The sequence below is a fragment of the Liolophura sinensis genome, chromosome 9 (genome assembly GCF_032854445.1).
Source record: "Liolophura sinensis isolate JHLJ2023 chromosome 9, CUHK_Ljap_v2, whole genome shotgun sequence".
In the NCBI taxonomy this organism is placed as follows: Eukaryota; Metazoa; Mollusca; class Polyplacophora; order Chitonida; family Chitonidae; genus Liolophura; species Liolophura sinensis.
Genome location: NC_088303.1, coordinates 1,414,646 through 1,442,150, shown reverse-complemented (window position 1 = coordinate 1,442,150; position 27,505 = coordinate 1,414,646). Strand labels below are relative to the sequence as shown.

Genomic DNA, 27,505 nt, shown 5'->3' with positions numbered 1-27,505 from the left:
TCTGGGCAGATGCAGATATACACTGTGAAAGATAAACAACCAAAACATACACTCTGGGCAGATTTACAATCTGAAGGATAAACAATTTAACATACACTCTGGGCAGATATACACTGTGAAAGATAAACAACCAAACATACACTTTGGGCAGATATACACTGTGAAAGATAAACTACCAAACATACACCCTGGACAGACATACACTGTGAAAGATAAACAACCAAACAGACATTCTGGACAGGTATACACTATTAAAGACAAACAACCAAATATGCACTCTGGGTTGATATACACTGTGAAAGATAAACAACCAAAACATATACTCAGGGCAGATATACACTGTGAAAGATAAACAAAACACACACTCTGAGCAGGTATACACTGTGAAAGATAAACAACCAAACATACACTCTGGACAGGTATACACTGTGAAAGATAAACAACCAAACTTACACTCTTTACAGGTATACACTGTAAAAGATAAATGACTAAACATACACTCTGGACAGGTATATTCCGTGAAAGATAAACAACCAAACATACACTCTGGACAGATATACACGGTGAAAGATAAACAACCAAACGATCACTCTGGGCAGGTATACACTGTAAAAGAGAAACAACCAAAAATACACTCGGGGCAGACATACTTTGAGAAAGATAAACAACCAAACATACACTATGGGCAGATATACACTGTGAAAGACAAACAACCAAACATGCACTCTGGGCAGATGGACAATGTGAAAGATAAACAACCAAACATACACTCTGGGCAGATATACACTGTGAAAGATAAACAACCAAACATACACTTTGGGCAGATATACAGTGTAAAAGATAAACAACCAAATATACACTCTGGTCAGGTTTACACTGTGAAAGATAAACAACCAAATATACACTCTGGACAGATATACACTGTGAAAGATAAACAACCAAACCTACACTCTGGGCAGGTATACACTGTGAAAGATAAACAACCAAACCTACACTCTGGGCAAACATACACTGTGAAAGATAAACAACCAAACATACATTCTGGACAGGTATACACTGTGAAAGATAAACAACCAAACATACACTCTGGACAGGTATACACAATGTGAAAGATAAACAACCAAAACATACACTTTGGGCAGATATACACTGTTAAAGATAAACAACCAAAACATACACTTAGGACAGGTACACAATGTGAAAAATAAACAAAGAAACATTCACTTTGGGCAGGTATACACTGTAAAAGATAAACAATCAAACATACACTCTGGGCAGGTATACACTGTGAAAGATAAACAACCAAACATACACTCTGTGCAGATATAGGCCTACACTGTGAAAGATAAACAACCAAAACATACACTCTGGGCAGATATACAATGTGAAAGATAAACAACCAAACATACACTCTGGGCAGATATACACTGTGAAAGACAAACAACGAAACATTCACTTTGGGCAGGTATACACTGTAAAAGATAAACAATCAAACATACACTCTGGGCAGGTATACACTGTGAAAGATAAACAACCAAAACATACACTCTGGACAGATATACACTGTGAAAGATAAACAACCAAACATACACTCTGGGCAGATATACACTGTGAAAGATAAACAACCAAACATACACCCTGGACAGATATACACTGTGAAAGATAAACAACCAAACAGACATTCTGGACAGGTATACACTATTAAAGACAAACAACCAAATACGCACTCTGGGTTGATATACACTGTGAAAGATAAACAACCAAAACATATACTCAGGGCAGATACACACTGTGAAAGATAACCAAAACACACACTCTGAGCAGGTATACACTGTGAAAGATAAACAACCAAACATACACTCTGGGCAGGTATACACTGTGAAAGATAAACAATGAAACATACACTCTGGGCATGTTTACACTGTGAAAGATAAACAACCAAACTTACACTCTTTACAGGTATACACTGTAAAAGATAAATGACTAAACATACACTCTGGACAGGTATATTCTGTGAAAGATAAACAACCAAACATACACTCTGGACAGATATACACGGTGAAAGATAAACAACCAAACGATCACTCTGGGCAGGTATACACTGTAAAAGAGAAACAACCAAAAATACACTCTGGGCAGACATACTTTGTGAAAGATAAACAACCAAACATACACTCTGGGCAGATATACAGTGTGAAAGATAAACAACCAAACATGCACTCTGGGCAGATGGACAATGTGAAAGATAAACAACCAAACATACACTCTGGGCAGATATACACTGTGAAAGATAAACAACCAAACATACACTTTGGGCAGATATACAGTGTAAAAGATAAACAACCAAATATACACTCTGGTCAGGTTTACACTGTGAAAGATAAACAACCAAATATACACTCTGGACAGATATACACTGTGAAAGATAAACAACCAAACCTACACTCTGGGCAGGTATACACTGTGAAAGATAAACAACCAAACCTACACTCTGGGCAAACATACACTGTGAAAGATAAAGAACCAAACATACATTCTGGACAGGTATACACTGTGAAAGATAAACAACCAAACATACACTCTGGACAGGTATACACAATGTGAAAGATAAACAACCAAAACATACACTTTGGGCAGATATACACTGTAAAAGATAAACAACCAAAACATACACTTAGGACAGGTACACAATGTGAAAAAAAAACAAAGAAACATTCACTTTAGGCAGGTATACACTGTAAAAGATAAACAATCAAACATACACTCTGGGCAGGTATACACTGTGAAAGATAAACAACCAAACATACTATCTGTGCAGATATAGGCCTACACTGTGAAAGATAAACAACCAAAACATACACTCTGGGCAGATATACAATGTGAAAGATAAACAACCAAACATACACTCTGGGCAGATATACACTGTGAAAGACAAACAACGAAACATTCACTCTGGGCAGGTATACACTGTGAAAGATAAACAACCAAAACATACACTCTGGACAGATATACACTGTGAAAGATAAACAACCAAACATACACTCTGGGCAGATATACACTGTGAAAGATAAACAACCAAACATACACCCTGGACAGATATACACTGTGAAAGATAAACAACCAAACATACATTCTGGACAGGTATACACTATTAAAAACAAACAACCAAATATGCACTCTGGGTTGATATACACTGTGAAAGATAAACAACCAAAACATATACTCAGGGCAGATATACACTGTGAAAGATAACCAAAACACACACTCTGAGCAGGTATACACTGTGAAAGATAAACAACCAAACATACACTCTGGGCAGGTATACACTGTGAAAGATAAACAATGAAACATACACTCTGGGCATGTTTACACTGTGAAAGATAAACAACCAAACTTACACTCTTTACAGGTATACACTGTAAAAGATAAATGACTAAACATACACTCTGGACAGGTATATTCTGTGAAAGATAAACAACCAAACATACACTCTGGACAGATATACACGGTGAAAGATAAACAACCAAACGATCACTCTGGGCAGGTATACACTGTAAAAGAGAAACAACCAAAAATACACTCTGGGCAGACATACTTTGTAAAAGAGAAACAACCAAACATACACTCTGGGCAGATATACAGTGTGAAAGACAAACAACCAAACATGCACTCTGGGCAGATGGACAATTTGAAAGATAAACAACCAAACATACACTCTGGGCAGATATACACTGTGAAAGATAAACAACCAAACATACACTTTGGGCAGATATACAGTGTAAAAGATAAACAACCAAATATACACTCTGGTCAGGTTTACACTGTGAAAGATAAACAACCAAATATACACTCTGGACAGATATACACTGTGAAAGATAAACAACCAAACATACACTCTAGACAGGTACACACCATGGAAGATAAACAACCGAACATACACTCTTTGCAGATATACACTATGAAGGATAAACGACCAAACATACACTCTGGGCAGGTATACACTGTGAAAGATAAACAACCAAACATACACTCTGTGCAGATATACACTGTGAAAGATAAACAACCAAACATACACTCTGGGCAGATACACACCATGGAAGATAAACAACCAAACGTACACTCTGTGCATATATACACAATGTGAAAGATAAACAACCAAACATACACTCTAGACAGGTACACACCATGGAAGATAAATAACCAAACATACACTCTGTGCAGATATACACTGTGAAAGATAAACAATCAAACATACGCTCTGGACAGGTACACACCAAGGAAGATAAACAACCAAAGATACACTCTGTGCAGATATACACTGTGAAAGATAAACAACCAAACATACACTCTGGACAGGTACACACCATGGAAGATAAACAACCAAACATAAGCTCTGTGCATATATACACTGTGAAAGATAAACAACCAAACATACACTCTAGACAGGTACACACCATGGAAGATAAACAACCAATCATACACTCTAGAGAGGTACACACCATGGAAGATTAACAACCAAACATACACTCTGTGCAGATATACACTGTGAAAGATAAACAACCAACATACACTCTGGACAGGTACACACCATGGAAGATAATCAACCAAACATACACTCTGGACAGGTACACACCATGGAAGATAAACAACCAAACATACACTATGTGCAGATATACACTGTGAAAGGTAAACAACCAAACATACACTCTGGACAGATATACACTGTGAAAGATAAACAACCAAACATACACTTTGGGCAGATATACAGTGTGTCAGATAAACAACCAAACATACATTCTGGGCAGATTTACACCTTAAAAGATAAACAACCAAACATACACTCTGGGCGGATACACAATGTGAAAGATAAACAACCAAACATACATTCTGGGCAGATATACACTATGAAAAATAAACAAATAAACATACACTCTGGGCAAATATACAGTGTGAAAGATAAACAACCAAAACATACACTCTGGACAGATATACACTGTGAAAGATAAACAACCAAAACATACACTCTGGGCAGATATACAGTGTGAAAGATGAAAAACCAACAATACAATCTGGACAGATATACACTGTGAAAGATAAACAACAAAACATACACTCTGGACAGGTATACAGTGTGAAAGATAAACAACCAATCATACATTCTGGGTGCATACACAATGTGAAAGATAAACAACCAAACGTACACTCTGGGCAGATGCAGATATACACTGTGAAAGATAAACAACCAAAACATACACTCTGGGCAGATTTACAATCTGAAGGATAAACAATTTAACATACACTCTGGGCAGATATACACTGTGAAAGATAAACAACCAAACATACACTCTGGGCAGATATACACTGTGAAAGATAAACAACCAAACATACACCCTGGACAGATATACACTGTGAAAGATAAACAACCAAACAGACATTCTGGACAGGTATACACTATTAAAGACAAACAACCAAATATGCACTCTGGGTTGATATACACAGTGAAAGATAAACAACCAAAACATATACTCAGGGCAGATATACACTGTGAAAGATAAACAAAACACACACTCTGAGCAGGTATACACTGTGAAAGATAAACAACCAAACATACACTCTGGGCAGGTATACACTGTGAAAGATAAACATCCAAAACATACACTCTGGGCATGTATACACTGTGAAAGATAAACAACCAAACTTACACTCTTTATAGGTATACACTGTAAAAGATAAATGACTAAACATACACTCTGGACAGGTATATTCCGTGAAAGATAAACAACCAAACATACACTCTGGACAGATATACACGGTGAAAGATAAACAACCAAACGATCACTCTGGGCAGGTATACACTGTAAAAGAGAAACAACCAAAAATACACTCTGGGCAGACATACTTTGTGAAAGATAAACAACCAAACATACACTCTGGGCAGATAAACAGTGTGAAAGACAAACAACCAAACATGCACTCTGGGCAGATGGACAATGTGAAAGATAAACAACCAAACATACACTCTGGGCAGATATACACTGTGAAAGATAAACAACCAAACATACACTTTGGGCAGATATACAGTGTGAAAGATAAACAACCAAATATACACTCTGGTCAGGTTTACACTGTGAAAGATAAACAACCAAATATACACTCTGGACAGATATACACTGTGAAAGATAAACAACCAAACCTACACTCTGGGCAGGTATACACTGTGAAAGATAAACAACCAAACCTACTCTCTGGGCAAACATACACTGTGAAAGATAAACAACCAAACATACACTCTGGACAGGTATACACTGTGAAAGATAAACAACCAAACATACACTCTGGACAGGTATACAATGTGAAAGATAAACAACCAAACATACACTTTGGGCAGATATACACTGTGAAAGATAAACAACCAAAACATACACTTAGGACAGGTACACAATGTGAAAAATAAACAAAGAAACATTCACTTTGGGCAGGTATATACTGTAAAAGATAAACAATCAAACATACACTCTGGGCAGGTATAGACTGTGAAAGATAAACAACCAAACATACACTCTGTGCAGATATAGGCCTACACTGTGAAAGATAAACAACCAAAACATACACTCTGGGCAGATATACAATGTGAAAGATAAACAACCAAACATACACTCTGGGCAGATATACACTGTGAAAGATAAACAACCAAACATACACTCTGGGCAGATATACACTGTGAAAGATAAACAACCAAACATACACCCTGGACAGATATACACTGTGAAAGATAAACAACCAAACAGACATTCTGGACAGGTATACACTATTAAAGACAAACAACCAAATATGCACTCTGGGTTGATATACACAGTGAAAGATAAACAACCAAAACATATACTCAGGGCAGATATACACTGTGAAAGATAAACAAAACACACACTCTGAGCAGGTATACACTGTGAAAGATAAACAACCAAACATACACTCTGGGCAGGTATACACTGTGAAAGATAAACATCCAAAACATACACTCTGGGCATGTATACACTGTGAAAGATAAACAACCAAACTTACACTCTTTATAGGTATACACTGTAAAAGATAAATGACTAAACATACACTCTGGACAGGTATATTCCGTGAAAGATAAACAACCAAACATACACTCTGGACAGATATACACGGTGAAAGATAAACAACCAAACGATCACTCTGGGCAGGTATACACTGTAAAAGAGAAACAACCAAAAATACACTCTGGGCAGACATACTTTGTGAAAGATAAACAACCAAACATACACTCTGGGCAGATAAACAGTGTGAAAGACAAACAACCAAACATGCACTCTGGGCAGATGGACAATGTGAAAGATAAACAACCAAACATACACTCTGGGCAGATATACACTGTGAAAGATAAACAACCAAACATACACTTTGGGCAGATATACAGTGTGAAAGATAAACAACCAAATATACACTCTGGTCAGGTTTACACTGTGAAAGATAAACAACCAAATATACACTCTGGACAGATATACACTGTGAAAGATAAACAACCAAACCTACACTCTGGGCAGGTATACACTGTGAAAGATAAACAACCAAACCTACTCTCTGGGCAAACATACACTGTGAAAGATAAACAACCAAACATACACTCTGGACAGGTATACACTGTGAAAGATAAACAACCAAACATACACTCTGGACAGGTATACAATGTGAAAGATAAACAACCAAACATACACTTTGGGCAGATATACACTGTGAAAGATAAACAACCAAAACATACACTTAGGACAGGTACACAATGTGAAAAATAAACAAAGAAACATTCACTTTGGGCAGGTATATACTGTAAAAGATAAACAATCAAACATACACTCTGGGCAGGTATAGACTGTGAAAGATAAACAACGAAACATACACTCTGTGCAGATATAGGCCTACACTGTGAAAGATAAACAACCAAAACATACACTCTGGGCAGATATACAATGTGAAAGATAAACAACCAAACATACACTCTGGGCAGATATACACTGTGAAAGACAAACAACGAAACATTCACTTTGGGCAGGTATACACTGTAAAAGATAAACAATCAAACATACACTCTGGGCAGGTATACACTGTGAAAGATAAACAACCAAAACATACACTCTGGACAGATATACACTGTGAAAGATAAACAACAAAACATACACTCTGGACAGGTATACAGTGTGAAAGATAAACAACCAATCATACATTCTGGGTGCATACACAATGTGAAAGATAAACAACCAAACGTACACTCTGGGCAGATGCAGATATACACTGTGAAAGATAAACAACCAAAACATACACTCTGGGCAGATTTACAATCTGAAGGATAAACAATTTAACATACACTCTGGGCAGATATACACTGTGAAAGATAAACAACCAAACATACACTCTGGGCAGATATACACTGTGAAAGATAAACAACCAAACATACACCCTGGACAGATATACACTGTGAAAGATAAACAACCAAACAGACATTCTGGACAGGTATACACTATTAAAGACAAACAACCAAATATGCACTCTGGGTTGATATACACAGTGAAAGATAAACAACCAAAACATATACTCAGGGCAGATATACACTGTGAAAGATAAACAAAACACACACTCTGAGCAGGTATACACTGTGAAAGATAAACAACCAAACATACACTCTGGGCAGGTATACACTGTGAAAGATAAACATCCAAAACATACACTCTGGGCATGTATACACTGTGAAAGATAAACAACCAAACTTACACTCTTTATAGGTATACACTGTAAAAGATAAATGACTAAACATACACTCTGGACAGGTATATTCCGTGAAAGATAAACAACCAAACATACACTCTGGACAGATATACACGGTGAAAGATAAACAACCAAACGATCACTCTGGGCAGGTATACACTGTAAAAGAGAAACAACCAAAAATACACTCTGGGCAGACATACTTTGTGAAAGATAAACAACCAAACATACACTCTGGGCAGATAAACAGTGTGAAAGACAAACAACCAAACATGCACTCTGGGCAGATGGACAATGTGAAAGATAAACAACCAAACATACACTCTGGGCAGATATACACTGTGAAAGATAAACAACCAAACATACACTTTGGGCAGATATACAGTGTGAAAGATAAACAACCAAATATACACTCTGGTCAGGTTTACACTGTGAAAGATAAACAACCAAATATACACTCTGGACAGATATACACTGTGAAAGATAAACAACCAAACCTACACTCTGGGCAGGTATACACTGTGAAAGATAAACAACCAAACCTACTCTCTGGGCAAACATACACTGTGAAAGATAAACAACCAAACATACACTCTGGACAGGTATACACTGTGAAAGATAAACAACCAAACATACACTCTGGACAGGTATACAATGTGAAAGATAAACAACCAAACATACACTTTGGGCAGATATACACTGTGAAAGATAAACAACCAAAACATACACTTAGGACAGGTACACAATGTGAAAAATAAACAAAGAAACATTCACTTTGGGCAGGTATATACTGTAAAAGATAAACAATCAAACATACACTCTGGGCAGGTATAGACTGTGAAAGATAAACAACCAAACATACACTCTGTGCAGATATAGGCCTACACTGTGAAAGATAAACAACCAAAACATACACTCTGGGCAGATATACAATGTGAAAGATAAACAACCAAACATACACTCTGGGCAGATATACACTGTGAAAGACAAACAACGAAACATTCACTTTGGGCAGGTATACACTGTAAAAGATAAACAATCAAACATACACTCTGGGCAGGTATACACTGTGAAAGATAAACAACCAAAACATACACTCTGGACAGATATACACTGTGAAAGATAAACAACCAAACATACACTCTGGGCAGATATACACTGTGAAAGATAAACAACCAAAACATGAACTCTGGGCAGGTATACACTCTGAAAGACAATGTCACACAGACATTGACAAAATTATCAGTTTCAAAAAAAAAATTAAAACAAAATAAATAAATGAAAAAAAAACTAAAAAAAATACACTGTAAATACAGGAAAATGTAAAATATTGTACTGTAAAGCCAAAATAGTTGCACATCAGAAAACTGCATTTAACATGGTTAAAGCACATAACTTATTAACCATGCTCCTGCATGGTATTCATATGGTTCATTAAAGGAAATAGAACACCAGTCTGAGAGGAAAATATCCATGACTGGTTCATGTAAAAGATGGGGTGTTGGCAAGGGGAGTCCAATTGACATGAAAACAGTAAAAAGATGTGGTGTACAAAATGTAGGCAAGGGGAGTCCAATTGACATGAAAACGGTAAAAAGATGTGTTGTACAAAATGTAGGCACGGCGAGTCCAATTGACATGAAAACAGTAAAAAGATGTGTTGTACAAAATGTAGGCACGGGGAGTCCAACTGACATGAAAACAGTAAAAGGATGAGGTGTACAAAATGTAGGCAAGGGGAGTCCAATTGACATGAAAACAGTAAAAAGGTGAGGTGTACAAAATGTAGGCAAGGAGAGTCCAACTGACAATGAGAACAATCAAAAGATGAGGTGTACAAATGTAGGCAAGGGGAGTCCAACTGACATGAAAACAGTAAAAGGATGAGGTGTACAAAATGGAGGCAAGGGGAGTCCAATTGACATGAAAACAGTAAAAAGATGAGGTGTACAAAATATAGGCAAGGGGAGTCCAGCTGATATGAGAACAGTAAAAAGATGAGGTGTTCAAAATGTAGGCAAGGGAAGTCCAACTGACATGAAAACAGTAAAAAGATGATGTGTACAAAATGTAGGAAAGGGGAGTCCAATTGACATGAAAACAGTAAGAAGATGTGGTGTACAAAATGTAGGCAAGGGGAGTCCAATTGACATGAAAACAGTAAAAAGATGAGGCGTACAAAATGTAAGCAAGGGGAGTCCAGCTGATATGAGAACAGTAAAAAGATGAGGTGTAAACAAGGAGAGTCCAGTTGACATGAACATAATATAGTACAAGATGTAGTGTAGGCAAGGGGAGTCCCGTTGACATGAATATAATATAGTAGAAGATGTAGTGTAGGCAAGGAGAGTTCAGTTGACATGAACATAATATAGTAGAAGATGTAGTGTAGGCAAGGGGAGTCCAGTTGACATAAACATAATATAGTACAAGATGTAGTGTAGGCAAGGAGAGTCCAGTTGACATGAACATTATACAGTAGAAGATGTAGTGTAGGCAAGGAGAGTCCAGTTGACATGAACATAATACAGTAGAAGATGTAGTGTAGGTAAGGAGAGTCCAGTTGACATGAACATAATATAGTAGAAGATGAAGTGTAGGCAAGGAGAGTCCAGTTGACATGAACATAATATAGTAGAAGATGAAGTGTAGGCAAGGAGAGTCCAGTTGACATGAACATAATATAGTACAAGATGTAGTGTAGGTAAGGAGAGTCCAGTTGACATGAACATAATATAGTAGAAGATGTAGTGTAGGCAAGGGGAGTCCCGTTGACATGAACATAATATAGTAGAAGATGTAGTGTAGGCAAGGAGAGTTCAGTTGACATGAACATAATATAGTAGAAGATGTAGTGTAGGTAAGGAGAGTCCAATTGACATGAACATAATATAGTAGAAGATGAAGTGTAGGCAAGGAGAGTCCAGTTGACATGAACATAATATAGTAGAAGATGTAGTGTAGGCAAGGAGAGTCCAGTTGACATGAACATAATATAGTAGAAGATGTAGTGTAGACAAGGAGAGTCCAGTTGACATGAATATAATATAGTAGAAGATGTAGTGTAGACAAGGGGAGTCCAGTTGACAAGAACATAATATAGTAGAAGATGTAGTGTAGGCAAGGAGAGTTCAGTTGACATGAACATAATATAGTAGTCCCGTTGACATGAATATAATATAGCAGAAGATGTAGTGTAGACAAGGAGAGTCCAGTTGACATGAACATAATATAGTACAAGATGTAGTGTAGGCAAGGAGAGTCCAGTTGACATGAACATAATATAGTAGAAGATGTAGTGTAGGCAAGGAGAGTCCAGTTGACATGAACATAATATAGTAGAAGATGAAGTGTAGACAAGGAGAGTCCAGTTGACATGAACATAATACAGTAGAAAATGTAGTGTAGGCAAGGAGAGTCCAGTTGACATGAATATAATACAGTGGAAGATGTAGTGTAGGCAAGGAGAGTCCAGTTGACATGAACATAATATAGTAGAAGATGTAGTGTAGGCAAGGAGAGTTCAGTTGACATGAACATAATATAGTAGAAGATGTAGTGTAGGCAAGGAGAGTCCAGTTGACATGAACATAATATAGTAGAAGATGTAGTGTAGGCAAGGGGAGTCCCGTTGACATGAACATAATATAGTAGAAGATGTAGTGTAGGTAAGGAGAGTCCAGTTGACATGAACATAATATAGTAGAAGATGAAGTGTAGGCAAGGAGAGTCCAGTTGACATGAACATAATATAGTAGAAGATGTAGTGTAGGCAAGGAGAGTCCAGTTGACATGAACATAATATAGTAGAAGATGTAGTGTAGACAAGGAGAGTCCAGTTGACATGAATATAATATAGTAGAAGATGTAGTGTAGACAAGGGGAGTCCAGTTGACATGAACATAATATAGTACAAGATGTAGTGTAGGCAAGGAGAGTCCAGTTGACATGAACATAATATAGTAGTCCCGTTGACATGAATATAATATAGTAGAAGATGTAGTGTAGACAAGGAGAGTCCAGTTGACATGAACATAATATAGTACAAGATGTAGTGTAGGCAAGGAGAGTCCAGTTGACATGAACATAATACAGTAGAAGATGTAGTGTAGGCAAGGAGAGTCCAGTTGACATGAACATAATATAGTAGAAGATGAAGTGTAGGCAAGGAGAGTCCAGTTGACATGAACATAATATAGTAGAAAATGTAGTGTAGGCAAGGAGAGTCCAGTTGACATGAATATAATACAGTGGAAGATGTAGTGTAGGCAAGGAGAGTCCAGTTGACATGAACATAATATAGTAGAAGATGTAGTGTAGGCAAGGAGAGTCCAGTTGACATGAATATTATACAGTAGAAGATGTAGTGTAGGTAAGGAGAGTCCAGTTGACATGAACATAATATAGTAGAAGATGAAGTGTAGGCAAGGAGAGTCCAGTTGACATGAACATAATACAGTAGAAGATGTAGTGTAGGCAAGGAGAGTCCAGTTGACATGAACATAATATAGTAGAAGATGAAGTGTAGGCAAGGAGAGTCCAGTTGACATGAACATAATACAGTAGAAAATGTAGTGTAGGCAAGGAGAGTCCAGTTGACATGAATATAATACAGTGGAAGATGTAGTGTAGGCAAGGAGAGTCCAGTTGACATGAACATAATATAGTACAAGATGTAGTGTAGGCAAGGAGAGTTCAGTTGACATGAACATAATATAGTAGAAGATGTAGTGTAGGCAAGGGGAGTCCCGTTGACATGAACATAATATAGTAGAAGATGTAGTGTAGGTAAGGAGAGTCCCGTTGACATGAACATAATATAGTAGAAGATGAAGTGTAGGCAAGGAGAGTCCAGTTGACATGAACATAATATAGTAGAAGATGTAGTGTAGGCAAGGAGAGTCCAGTTGACATGAACATAATATAGTAGAAGATGTAGTGTAGACAAGGAGAGTCCAGTTGACATGAACATAATATAGTAGAAGATGTAGTGTAGGCAAGGAGAGTCCAGTTGACATGAACATTATACAGTAGAAGATGTAGTGTAGGCAAGGAGAGTCCAGTTGACATGAACATAATAGAGTAGAAGATGAAGTGTAGGCAAGGAGAGTCCAGTTGAAATGAACACAATACAGTAGAAAATGTAGTGTAGGCAAGGAGAGTCCAGTTGACATGAATATAATACAGTGGAAGATGTAGTGTAGGCAAGGAGAGTCCCACTGAACATGAGCAGAATGGTAAAAGATGACGACCATCAAAACTGTGCATGCTTGTATACTTACACTGATCTTGCCCAGCATCTTCACCTCCATGACTCCCAGCCAATCCTTCTCTTCTCCACCTGTCTGTATCTCTACCACACACCTCAAGATCATCTAACTCAAGCTCTAGTTCTGTAACATCTGCTTCACCAGAGCAATCTGGCCAAACATATACGTACATGCAGACCACAAACACATATTTATACACATGAATAGAAATTTTTATAGTTATACATAGTAGGTAAAATTATTGCCATGCTAAAAAACATGTAAAACCTACTCTGATGACATCAAAATGACACTAATGAGCTGAAGTTAATATAAGTTAATACCTTAATAAAATGTGCTTAAAATTAAACTTTTCATCAATTTATTAAAATGCATCATTCATTATTCTACATTTTAGCACAGAATTTTAATGTGAAAAACAACACCTTTTATGGCCTGTGCAAGATACAAAACCTCTGTTTATAAAGTATATCAATACACAGTGTATACCTGTGCTTATAAGCATGTTTAAATGAAGTTCCCCAGAGAAAATCTGTGTAGTCAACATGGTAGTGAAATTCAGTTTTATCTATCATTATACATAACAAAAAAGGCCTTTAACTGGAATATGTCAGACGGTAAACTCAAACTGTTATGTGCATATTTGATTGAGAATTGAATTCACCTATACACACACCTGTGTGCACATGTAGCAAACATGTCTCCATACATGTATGTGAATAGTACACTAATACAGGCTTTCCCCAGAAAATTAAACAACTATTCCACATTCATTTTAATGATTAACATTTTACTGGGTGCTTGAAACAGTTAACAATTGAAAGTTTACAATTAACAGTTAACATTTAAAAGTGAACAATACATTAAGCAAATCTGAAACAGGAAAATGGACTACCTCTGAGAGCTCACCTTGACTTCTCCAACTACCACTCTTCAAAAATTCCCTGATTTCTTCCACCCATAGGTATATAATACTTTCTCCCATATTTTCACTGTAAGGAAGACATGGTACATGAGTAGCACAAGCACATGTGTACAAACACTGTGTTGTTTTCTGGTAGGTTAAATGGCATCATTCCAAAGTGAGATAAAAAACCCACTGATTTGTAGTTTAGCTGGTAATCTGACTATGGAGGAAAAGCAGGCTCTGGTTACAACATCTGATCATTTGGCTGAGAAATCTCCTTATAAACATAAAACAATAAACACAAATATCCATCACAAAGTCTCCTGACACACTAGACAAACCTCCTGATCACACCTGACAAAAACCTCCTGATCACACCTGACAAAAACCTCCTCATCACACCTGACAAACCTCCTCATCACACATGACAAAAACCTCCTGAACACACCTGACAAACCTCCTCATCACACCTGACAAACCTCCTTAACACACCTGACAAACCTCCCGAACACACCAGACAAACCTCCTCATCACCCCTGACAAACCTACTGATCACACCTGACAAACCTCCTCATCACCCCTGACAAACCTACTGATCACACCTGACAAACCTCCTCATCACACCTGACAAACCTCATCATCACACCTGACAAACCTCCTTAACACAAACCTCCTCATCATACGTGACAAACCCCCTAAACACACCAGACAAACCTCCTCATCACACCTGACAAACCTACTGATCACACCTGACAAACCTCCTGAACACACCAGACAAACCTCCTCATCACACCTGACAAACCTACTGATCACACCAGACAAACCTCCTCATCACACCTGACAAACCTACTGATCACACCTGACAAACCTCCTGAACACACCAGACAAACCTCCTCATCACCCCTGACAAACCTACTGATCACACCTGACTAACCTCCTGAACACACCTGACAAACCTCCTCATCACACCTGACAAACCTACTGATCACACCTGACAAACCTCCTCATCACACCTGACAAACCTCCTCATCACACCTGACAAACCTCCTCATCACACCTGACAAACCTCCTCATCACACCTGACTAACCTCCTGAACACACCTGACAAACCTACTGATCACACATGACAAACCTCCTCATCACACCTGACAAACCTCCTCATCACCCCTGACAAACCTACTGATCACACCTGACAAACCTCCTCATCACACCTGACAAACCTACTGATCACACCTGACAAACCTCCTGAACACACCAGACAAACCTCCTCATCATCCCTGACAAACCTACTGATCACACCTGACAAACCTCCTGAACACACCAGACAAACCTCCTCATCACACCTGACAAACCTCCTCATCACACATGACAAACCTCCTCATCACACCTGACAAACCTCCTCATCACACCTGACAAACCTACTGATCACACATGACAAACCTCCTCATCACACCTGACAAACCTCCTCATCACACCTGACAAACCTCCTCATCACACCTTGGATACCTTTTCTCCCTGTCAAAACTCTATGCTAGGGAGCATGTAGCTGGGAATACATTGGTATGATATCTGTTCACTGATACACTGTTGTGAAGTGGCAACAATGGTAGTGACAATAGAAAGGGCAGGTGCATTTCTAAAAGGGTGCAGGGAAGTTCACCTACAAAGACAAAGCTGATATGTTGAATCCTTTAATCTGCATGCAACACAACATGATACTGGCTCTCCTCTTCCTCATGTATACATGGTTTGGACAGCGTAGATAAGGTCAAAGCTGGTGAGCTGAGCTGGGGCTGACTTTGGTGCTGACAATCTTCATACTTTTAGACAAACATGTACATTGAATGATGTATTGAGAACAGAATAAATGTTTGATCCTTAACATTAGGAATTTTAGGAAAATGGAAACAGATTTCTCAGCACAGATTTTATTTTACTAGGTCATGAGGTTCCGCTTCAGATGGACAGGATTTTGGTTACATTTTCACACGCTCACACCACAACACCCCCTCTCCCCACAACCCCCCCCCCCCTCCCCCGGGTCTGTATCAAGCTTGACAATGCTAGCACAAACTGTAGACTTGAATTGCGCTCTGGCAATTATAAAAATTGTTAACAAACGTTGACTTGTTAATTTTAGTGTAAAGATCTAAGAACATTCATTTTTAGAATTTCGAAATATTTGGTGACATAATTTAGTACTTCATTTTGATCAATGTTAAGCAAGTTTAATTGTGATCAATCATTTGATCAATATTCTACGATCGTTCTTTCCTTCTGCAAAAAAACACAAAAAAACCCCCGACCTACCTACCCTTTTTTGTTATAAAGGGCTTGTAACATCAAACACATGGCCTTACACCATATTTTATTATAACATTTTTACAAGTAGGCCTAGATATCTGGCTATAAGCAATCAAGAGTGATAATATCAACATTTAATATTTTGTATCATAAAATAGCGAAAAAGCAATGACAAAGTGTAGACATATATACCTGTGTATAACACTATACCCACAATCCTTTGTACGTGACCTCAAATCCCCAAAGGATACATTGCCATGAAATACTTACACGTAGATTTCTTGCAAACTGGCCTCCAAATCGGCTCTATTGTCCCCTCTTAGCCATGGAGCACTACAAACAGTTATTAAATCAAATCAATTATGGGAATATAGTTCAAAGTTTTTCAGCAATTTATGTAACCACAAGCAGGAGTGTCCAGCCACATTTATGTACTTCTCTATTTTGATAGGATCAGCAAACAAGATAACTAACATTTTGGATTAAAGTTTTCTCGTGTACAAATTACAAAAATTGCTAAAAATATTTCTGCTAGCAATCCCTGTACAATGGCTGAGGGGAGACAGCTCCCAACCACTTAAATTTTGAAGCCAGACCTGCTCTCACCGACTTACATACTGAAAATCATTTGATTATTTATCTATTTGATTGCTGTTCTACACTATACTCAAAATTACCTCACTTACATGATGGCAGTAAAGCTTTATGGCTGATGGAAACCAGAGTGTCCCATAGAAGTCTTCTAAGGAGCAGTAAAATTTATAGATGAAGAAAACCAGAGTGACCCAGGTAGTCCACCAGCCTTTGACAGCTTAGGCATATGGCAGTAAAATTTATAGGTGAAGAAAACCAGAGTGACCCAGGTAGTCCACCACCCTTTGACAGTTTAGGCATATGGCAGTAAAATTTATAGGTGAAGAAAACCAGAGTGACCCAGGTAGTCCACCACCCTTTGACAACTTAGGCATATGGCAGTAAAATTTATAGGTGAAGAAAACCCGCGTGACCCAGGTAGTCCACCAGTCTTTGACAACTTAGGCCTATGGCAGTAAAACGTATAGATGAAGAAAACCCGAGTGACCCAGGTAGTCCACCAGCCTTTGACAGTTTAGGCATATGGCAGTAAAATTTATAGGTGAAGAAAACCCGAGTGACCCAGGTAGTCCACCAGCCTTTGACAGTTTAGGCATATGGCAGTAAAATTTATAGGTGAAGAAAACCAGAGTGACCCAGGTAGTCCACCAGCCTTTGACAACTTAGGCATATGGCAGTAAAATTTATAGGTGAAGAAAACCCGCGTGACCCAGGTAGTCCACCAGCCTTTGACAACTTAGGCCTATGGCAGTAAAACGTATAGATGAAGAAAACCCGAGTGACCCAGGTAGTCCACCAGCCTTTGACAGTTTAGGCATATGGCAGTAAAATTTATAGGTGAAGAAAACCAGAGTGACCCAGGTAACCCACCAGCCTTTGACAGCTTAGGCATATGGCAGTGAAATTTATAGATGAAGAAAACCAGATTGCCTCACGTAATCCACCAGCCTTTGACAGCTTAGGCCTATGGCAGTAAAATTTATAGGTGAAGAAAACCTGAGTGACCCAGGTAACCCACCAGCCTGTGACAGCTTAGGCCTATGGCAGTAAAATTTATAGATGAAGAAAACCAGATTGCCTCACGTAATCCACCAGCCTTTGACAGCTTAGGCCTATGGCTGTAAAATTTATAGGTGAAGAAAACCTGAGTGACCCAGGTAACCCACCAGCCTGTGACAGCTTAGGCCTATGGCAGTAAAATTTATAGATGAAGAAAACCAGATTGCCTCACGTAATCCACCAGCCTTTGACAGCTTAGGCCTATGGCTGTAAAATTTATAGATGAAGAAAACCAGATTGCCTCACGTAATCCACCAGCCTTTGACAGTTTAGGCATATGGGAGTAAAATGTATAGGTGAAGAAAACCAGATTGCCTCACGTAATCCACCAGCCTTTGACAGCTTAGGCCTATGGCTGTAAAATTTATAGATGAAGAAAACCAGATTGCCTCACGTAATCCACCAGCCTTTGACAGCTTAGGCATATGGGAGTAAAATGTATAGGTGAAGAAAACCAGAGTGACCCAGGTAACCCACCAGCCTTTGACAGCTTAGGCCTATGGGAGTAAAATGTATAGATGAAGAAAACCAGAGTGACCCAGGTAGTCCACCAGCCTTTGACAGCTTAGGCCTACAGACAAACTTTCCCATGGCTGACATACTGGTATAAAGACTTGCCACATTGATTAAACATTAAGATCAGATAACATGAAAAGGTGGGTTTTCAGTTTCAATCCCAGAACATTTTGAGACTTTTTTGTGTTGGTACACTTGTAAAACATAAAACTGTTGTCCCCTAATTGTACAAGATGAGATTTTCAAAGCACTCCATTTTTTTTTTAAGTATCACTAACCACCCAAAGTCATCACAGCCCCAGGAACAGTAAAAATCTGTTTTCCACCCTGGAACTGAACCCATAGCTTGTCTGTCCTAGTGACAGAAAGACAAGCATGTCAACCACATGATAATGATCCGCATGTCCCCTACCGTTATAAGATTACCACGTGACCATGCCCGGCTCCTGCATGTCACCATCTGTTACTAGATAACCATGTGACCAAAGCCGGCTCCTACATGTCCCTTACTGTTATAAGATTACCATGTGACAATGACCCGCTCCTACATGTCCCCAACCGTTATAGGGTTACCATGTGACCATGACCCGCTCCTACATGTCCCCAACCGTTATAAGATTACCATGTGACCATGACCCGCTCCTACATGTCCCCAACTGTTATAAAGATTACAAGGTGACCATGACCCGCTCCTACATGACCCTAACAGTTATAATATTACCATGTGACCATGACCTGCTCCTACATGTCCCCAACCGTTATAAGATTACCATGTGACCATGACCCGCTCCTACATGTCCCTAACCGTTATAGGGTTACCATGTGACCATGACCCGCTCCTACATGTCCCCAACCGTTATAAGATTACCATGTCACCATGACTTGCTCCTACATGTCCCCAACCATTATAAGATTACCATGTGACCATGACCCACTCCTACATGTCCCCAACCGTTATAAGATTACCATGTGACCATGACTTGCTCCTACATGTCCCCAACCATTATTGGGTTACCATTTGACCATGACCTGCTCCTACATGTCCCCAACCATTATAAGATTACCATGTGACCATGACCCGCTCCTACATATCCCCAACCGTTATAAAGATTACCATGTGACCCTGACCTGCTCCTACATGTCCCTGGCCATTGTAAGATTACCATGTGACCATGACTCACTCCTACATGTTCCAAACCGTTATAGAGTGTACCATGTGACCACGACCCGCTCCTACATGTCCCTAATGGTTATAGGATTACCATGTGACCACAACCTGCTCCTACATGTCCCAAACTGTTATAAGATTACCATGTGACCATGACCTGCTCCTACATGTCCCTAACCCTTATAAGATTACCGTGTGACTATGACCCACACCTACATGTCCCTAACGGTCACAGGATTACCATGTGATCATGACCCGCTCCTACAAGTCCCTAGCCCTTATAAGATTACCATGTGACCACAACCCGCTCCGACATGTCCCTATGACTACAGTGATGCATACAAGTTGGAAACGTTGATAGAAAATGAGCAAATTACAAACTGTTTTGTGTAAGGATGGTAAAATCTTGTTCAAAGTCATGTCATGTTTAATTGTGGATAACTGTCACTACTGTATATACCAGCTGGCCCGTGTTTACATCCAGCGAGTGATTTTGAGTTGAAAAATAGTTAAAAACTGACAAATTTCATTGAGAGTGAAGCATATGTACATACTTGAGTTGGTACACAGGTGGTGCACTGCTAGGGTAATCCGGAGGCATCTGGATCTGAAACACATCATAGGGCCACACACTAACATGCCAAGCAGACTGTAAAATGACAAGAGTTATCCCCCTTCCACTGTTATGAACAGTTCTGCTCAAGCAGTTAGCCTTAACGAAAAAAACTAAAACATAAATATTTATAGAGCTCTTACACATCAATTTGAAGACCAAAATTTTCTATATAGATCAGGTCTACATTTCCCAGGTCAAGTTTTACGGTGTTTAAAGTTTCTGTTACTCTATGTATTTGATTTTGTCGATAAACTACACATGCAAATGTGTGAGTTTACAGAGAAACGGCTATCATCACAAAGTGGGAGGTAACTTTGTACGATTTGGTCAAGACTGTGTTAACCCACAGAATATGGCACCCATCCAAATGCTGGACTAACAAAAGCATATGGCCATTTCTGCCCATGCAACAACACTGACGACTTTTGTGAGGACAAGGCATTGAAATCAGCTATAGATTATTTGTGTGTATTTTTCAAAATGCTCAAGTACATCTAAATTTCTAGGTGCCCACAAAGTTTCATTTAGCATGGATGGAATTTGATAAATACTGTGTGACTCCCAAGGGTGAGAATCTTTCAAAATGGGAAGACTTGTGTATCTATCTTAACACTCCTATGTGTGACCCCCAATCAATATCATTATGAAGATCTTGGGCTACATGACTGCTCAAATGTGCAATGAAAGACAAGTCATTCCTAACAGCCAATACAGAACATTTGAGACGTCTCAATCTCTCTCTTGACCTTATTTCGTTTGGGAATTAAGCTGTGCTGGTACTTGAGGGTATTGCCCTTTATACCTCTGTGCAGTCAGGTTTATGGGCATGATGGGTTGACTGGTGGAAGAAACTGGAGGGCAGAGACCAGTAGAACACCCCACCATGTTCCCTGTACTGGACAGACCTAATTCTGACATGAAAGCCATGGATAGCTGAACCAGCAATAGATGGACTCACTCCATACACACTTAATCAGCCTCACTGGATTTACACAAACACTAGTAGGCCAGACACAATTTATTTACCTTATGTTTCCTGTTGTCAGTTTAAGGCATACCCAAGAATGACTCACTTATACAATGCCAATCAGTCTGATGGGTGAGGGGAACTGGAGTGCCCAGGATAAACTACCAAACTTTGGCAAGTTACTAACAAACTTTCCGATGTGTGGCGTGCAGATTTGCTATTGTCATGATAGTTGATAACATTTAACTATGATTCAAGTTGCAGAACCGTAAGAGTTAGAATGCGAAGCAAGATGTGTCAGTCCTCACAAAATATTTTGCATGCTATTTAAAGAAAAGTGATGTCCTCATCCACAATTATCTTCGATTACTTTATATACTTTATACTTTATATACTTTATACTTTATATACTTTATACTTTATATACTTTATACTTTATATACTTGCAGCTAATGAAATACAGACTGAAAACATTACATTTTCCCCTTACTTCTGTCAGTTAACATATTGGGTGGGTGCATGTAAGCAACGTCTTATTGGCACCAATTTCCAGTGTCCCCACCCACCCCACTTGTCCACCCCATTAACACATTACCTGTAGCATGACTGGCATTGTTTCCTTGTCCACCCCATTAACACATTACCTGTAGCATGACTGGCATTGTTTCCTGGTCCACCCCATTAACACATTACCTGTAGCATGACTGGCATTGTTTCCTTGTCCACCCCATTAACACATTACCTGTAGCATGACTGGCATTGTTTCCTGGTCCACCCCATTAACACATTACCTGTAGCATGACTGGCACTGTTTCCTGGTCCACCCCATTAACACATTACCTGTAGCACGACTGGCATTGTTTCCTTGTCCACCCCATTAACACATTACCTGTAGCATGACTGGCATTGTTTCCTGGTCCACCCCATCCTCTGTTGCAGTCACCTGTATGCTGTAAGTCCTCGTTGCTTCATCCACGACATGAAATGACCCCTCAAAGATACTCGACAAAGCCTCCACTTCATCTGCCTGCATCACCACAATAATTGATGAGCACACCCTGTTGTTTGAGTGTCAGTATAGAGTTGCACCCCCAGGCCCTTCAAGTCAGCCCCCCTCCCCAAAGTCATCGCCACGGCCTTGCCCCCAGGGATGCCTTCAGGTGAATTCTCAAGAAATTTTACCACAAAAATCTAAGTCAAAATTAAAATATACTAATTAAACTGTGGACTAACAGTAAGTCAAAATTAAAATATACTAATTAAACTGTGGACTAACAGTAATCATTATAAAGTTTGATCAGTTTCCAGACGGCATTTTACTTACATGTTTCCCCAAATCTTTATCACACTTTTCTTGAGATCAATATGTTTCTCTACCTTTTTGATTCTCTTATTCTGGCTCTATGTGCATTTAGTCTTGCACAATATGGCTCTGTGCTTTTTTGTAGTCCTTACTTACATGTAATTCAAGCCTAGTCATATTGCCTTAGTTCTGTTAACCTGGCAAAGAACTAGAAGGGAAGTGCCCATAGCAGGATGTAATGTTCCATCTGTAGAAAATCGAAGAAATGGCCATTCAGCCTGGAACAGCCGCTTTTCACTGTAATGTTAGAACTGGTTTGATAGGATCCTTATATACTTCTCTTTACTCCTGCATCATGTAAATTTACATACCGTTATGTGTGGCACACAGCTTAAGTGGCATGATCCTGCATAGGCACATTCAACAGGGCTGCACCGAATTACATGTACCTCCTTGAGGTCACTCTCCTGTTTAAAAGGTGCATTTTTAGGAGTAATCTGTGGTTAAGTGGGACCTCAGAAAATGGCTCACAGCAAATCAGCAAACTGAGGGCTGACAAATATTCAGGGCAAGCAGCGTTATCAAATACATATATTCTACCTGAGCTGAAAAATCTATTAACGTTTCTCAACATTTATGAGGCTCTCCCAGGCTGACATCATGATTTTTACATTCTGTTGTCTGGAAAATATATGTCACTGTCGAGTCATAACCTAAATACCAAAAGCTTTAAGAGATGAGGTCCCACTTCTCATAGTTTCACGCCTCATAAACTAATCTTGTGTTGTGTCATAATCACTCCCATGTGACAATTAAGGGATAATACTGTTGTTATGATTCGTTTATTTATTTGGCCCAATGGTACTTGATGTTGACGAAAAGTATTTCACTCATACAATGGCAGCCAGCATTATGGTGGGAGGAAATCAGGGGAAAACCTAGTCCTACATTGCTCCATACCTTTACTAACACTACGGTTCTATTTGATTTTTTGTCTCCTGCGAAAGTACATGCAATACAAATATGCGAGCTATAACTTTGGCGACCCTTGCCTTCATTCCCTAGAAGCTTGCAGGCCTTGAAGGTCATCGATGCTAGAACCCTAGAACTACTGGTACCTGAAGAAAATCAACAGAATCTTGCATGGCTCTACCATACTGTTAGCAAAGGTACGAGAGCAATGTACACCTAGGGGAAACCCATGCATGGCCATCTGCAGATGACATTGTGTCACTGACATTCTCACATACAACTGTTGTTTAAGAGGGCCTGTAGGTAGCTTTCAAAGAGTTACCAATTTTACTGTGTGTTAAATCTGCACTACTAACACCCACTCATACACTGAGTAGAGCCATAAGCTTGAGTGCCTTCACAAATTTAGTAGCTGAATTTTGTTTAATCAAGATTGACCCCAAACCAACGTCAGAGCATGCTCCATTTTAAAGCTGATGCAGTTGCTCCTATGTTACGTATGTGGTACGCATATGTCATGTATGTGGTACATATATGTCATGTATGTGATACACATACATCCTGTGCTAGTATGTGGTACGAATACGCCATGTATGTGGTACGTATATATGTCAAGTATGTGGTACGTATATGTCATGTATGTGGTATGTATATGTCATGTATGTGGTACGTATATGTCCATGTATGTGATACACATACATCATGTGCTAGTATGTGGTACGAATATGCCATGTATGTGGTAAGTATATATGTCAAGTATGTGGTACGAATATGCCATGTATGTGGTATGTATATATGTCAAGTATGTGGTACGTATATGTCATGTATGTGGTATGTATATGTCATGTATGTGGTACGTATATGTCATGTATGTGATACACATACATCATGTGCTAGTATGTGGTACGAATATGCCATGTATGTGGTAAGTATATATGTCAAGTATGTGGGTACGTATATGTCACGTATGTGGTATGTATATGTCATGTATGTGGTACGTATATGTCATGTATGTGATACACATACATCATGTGCTAGTATGTGGTACGAATATGCCATGTATGTGGTAAGTATATATGTCAAGTATGTGGTACGTATATGTCACGTATGTGGTATGTATATGTCATGTATGTGATACACATACATCACGTACTAGTATGTGGTACGAATATGTCATCTATATGGTATGCATATAATGTCATGTATGTTTTATGATATGTGACGTATGTGGTGCCTATATCTCATGAACGTGGTACGTTTATGTCATGTATGTGGTACGTATATATGTTATGTATGTGGTACGTATATATGTCATGTATGTGGTATGTATATGTCATGTACGTGGTACGTTTATGCCATATGTGTGGTGCGTATATATGTCATGTATGTGGTGTGTATATCTCATTTATGTGGTACGTATATATGTCATGTATGTGGTATGTATGTGTCATGTATGTGGTACATATGTATGTGGCAGGTATACATTGTATATGTGGTACGTATTCTTCATGTATGTGGTACGTATATATGTCATGTATGTGGTACGTATATGTCATGTATGTTGTAGGTATATATCATGTATGTGGTACGTATATATGTCATGTATATGGTACATATATGCTTCGAGTAATTTATTAATAGGGTGTAAACAGAATTTCTAAACAATGAGGTACCGTTACGACTGTCCAACTCACTAACACAAACGCACACGCTACACGCCGGGTACTGACGCAGTCGACAACAACTCTGTTGATGCGTTTGCCTTAATCATACATGCGTAACATCGAATATTGCCACCTAGATTTACCTGTTTGGCAATATTGTCATCGTTATCTGCCATGTGAAAATCTTGCATACACCACCATAACAGACAAAACTCAGCATCAGAAGCTTATTTTGTCCCTAAACTGACTTGCAAGTGGAAAACGAAAGTACACATAACACCTATGATGTTTCCCGTCGGCCATATTGGGGAAATCCTCACGTCACGTGACTCGGCTATTTTTAGTAACACAGCCGCCTCTTTATCGCACTGTTGCAAGGTCCCTTTAGCTCTTAGTCTTAACTAGTATAAATCGGTCATATTCTGCCCACGTTGTGGCACAAGGACAATTAAAACTGACTCCTATTGTAAAAATATTTCATGTGTTCCTTGGCTTTTCATATGAGTGACTAGGCGTTGATCAAATTGCAGGTTGAAAACACCTCCAAAATTCATGAAGTCCGTCTCGAATTATTAACCAATTTTGGACCCCTAGTTGAAATCATTAAGTCCTGTGTTTAATATGTGAAAGTCCATGAAACCTACATGTGACTTTTAGTTAGATGGATGCTGTTTGAAAATAATAATAATGTTGCTCGGTTACTATTTTCTTTGACGTCCACTCAATAAAGCAAGCTCTACAAATGTTGTCACTGCGCAACTCCGCTTGCGCGTAACGTCGGCCTTTTATGACGTCACTATGCACGGCGGTATAGTGTGACCTGTAAAGGCCAAGTGGATAGACAAGATGGCAAATATGAGGCCTTTGGGTGCAAAAAATTATCGTTTTAAGCTGTAGTTACGATGGCATGTAAGTTATGCGATCAGCGTTATGTTTTGTAATATCTTCTATGCAATTTAATTATTTATTTAATTTGTTTGGTGTTTTACGCCGTACTCAAGAATATTTCACTTATTCTATGCAATTTCAAAACAAAACCCTAATGCCATACCGTATGCTTATGACAAGAGCTTTTTCTTTGTTGGTAATAGGTTGGTTATCCAAATACTAGCGTCATCATGAATGTTTTATTTTTCAGCCTCACTCGACTTCGAATCCCTTCTAAGGGCGAGTTTGACCACACTGTTACAAGATTACGCTTTCTCAGACTACTTTAATGTGTTCCTCAACCAGCCGGTGAGTAGGAAAAAAAGGACATTTTGCTACTTTTACCTTTCTGTCGTTTGAGATTCAAGTAGGCTTAGATCGTAATGTACTCACTGAAAGTATTAAGCGTATAAGCACAAAGGATTTATATTGCGTGATGTTTCGTTATATGCTGAAATCA

At 38.8% G+C, this 27,505-nt stretch overlaps 1 protein-coding gene across 2 annotated transcripts in view; it reads right to left on the bottom strand.

Annotated features, from left to right (window-relative positions):
- The window catches only part of LOC135475246 (protein IMPACT-like), a 49,775-nt gene extending 23,356 nt beyond the window's left edge, over window positions 1-26,419 (bottom strand). The window contains exons 1-6 of one of the 2 annotated variants that reach the window (XM_064755070.1): window positions 26,262-26,419; window positions 23,069-23,206; window positions 21,151-21,203; window positions 17,530-17,592; window positions 14,958-15,040; window positions 14,061-14,198 (exon numbers count right to left, since the gene is read on the bottom strand). In XM_064755070.1, coding sequence (XP_064611140.1) covers window positions 14,061-14,198; window positions 14,958-15,040; window positions 17,530-17,592; window positions 21,151-21,203; window positions 23,069-23,206; window positions 26,262-26,309 — 523 coding nt within the window. In that variant the 5' untranslated portion in view covers window positions 26,310-26,419. Of the gene's footprint in view, window positions 1-14,060; window positions 14,199-14,957; window positions 15,041-17,529; window positions 17,593-21,150; window positions 21,204-22,823; window positions 22,856-23,068; window positions 23,207-26,261 lie in introns of those variants that run through there. The other variant, XM_064755072.1, reaches the window with a different exon arrangement.
- Between the last annotated feature and the right edge of the window lie 1,086 nt (window positions 26,420-27,505).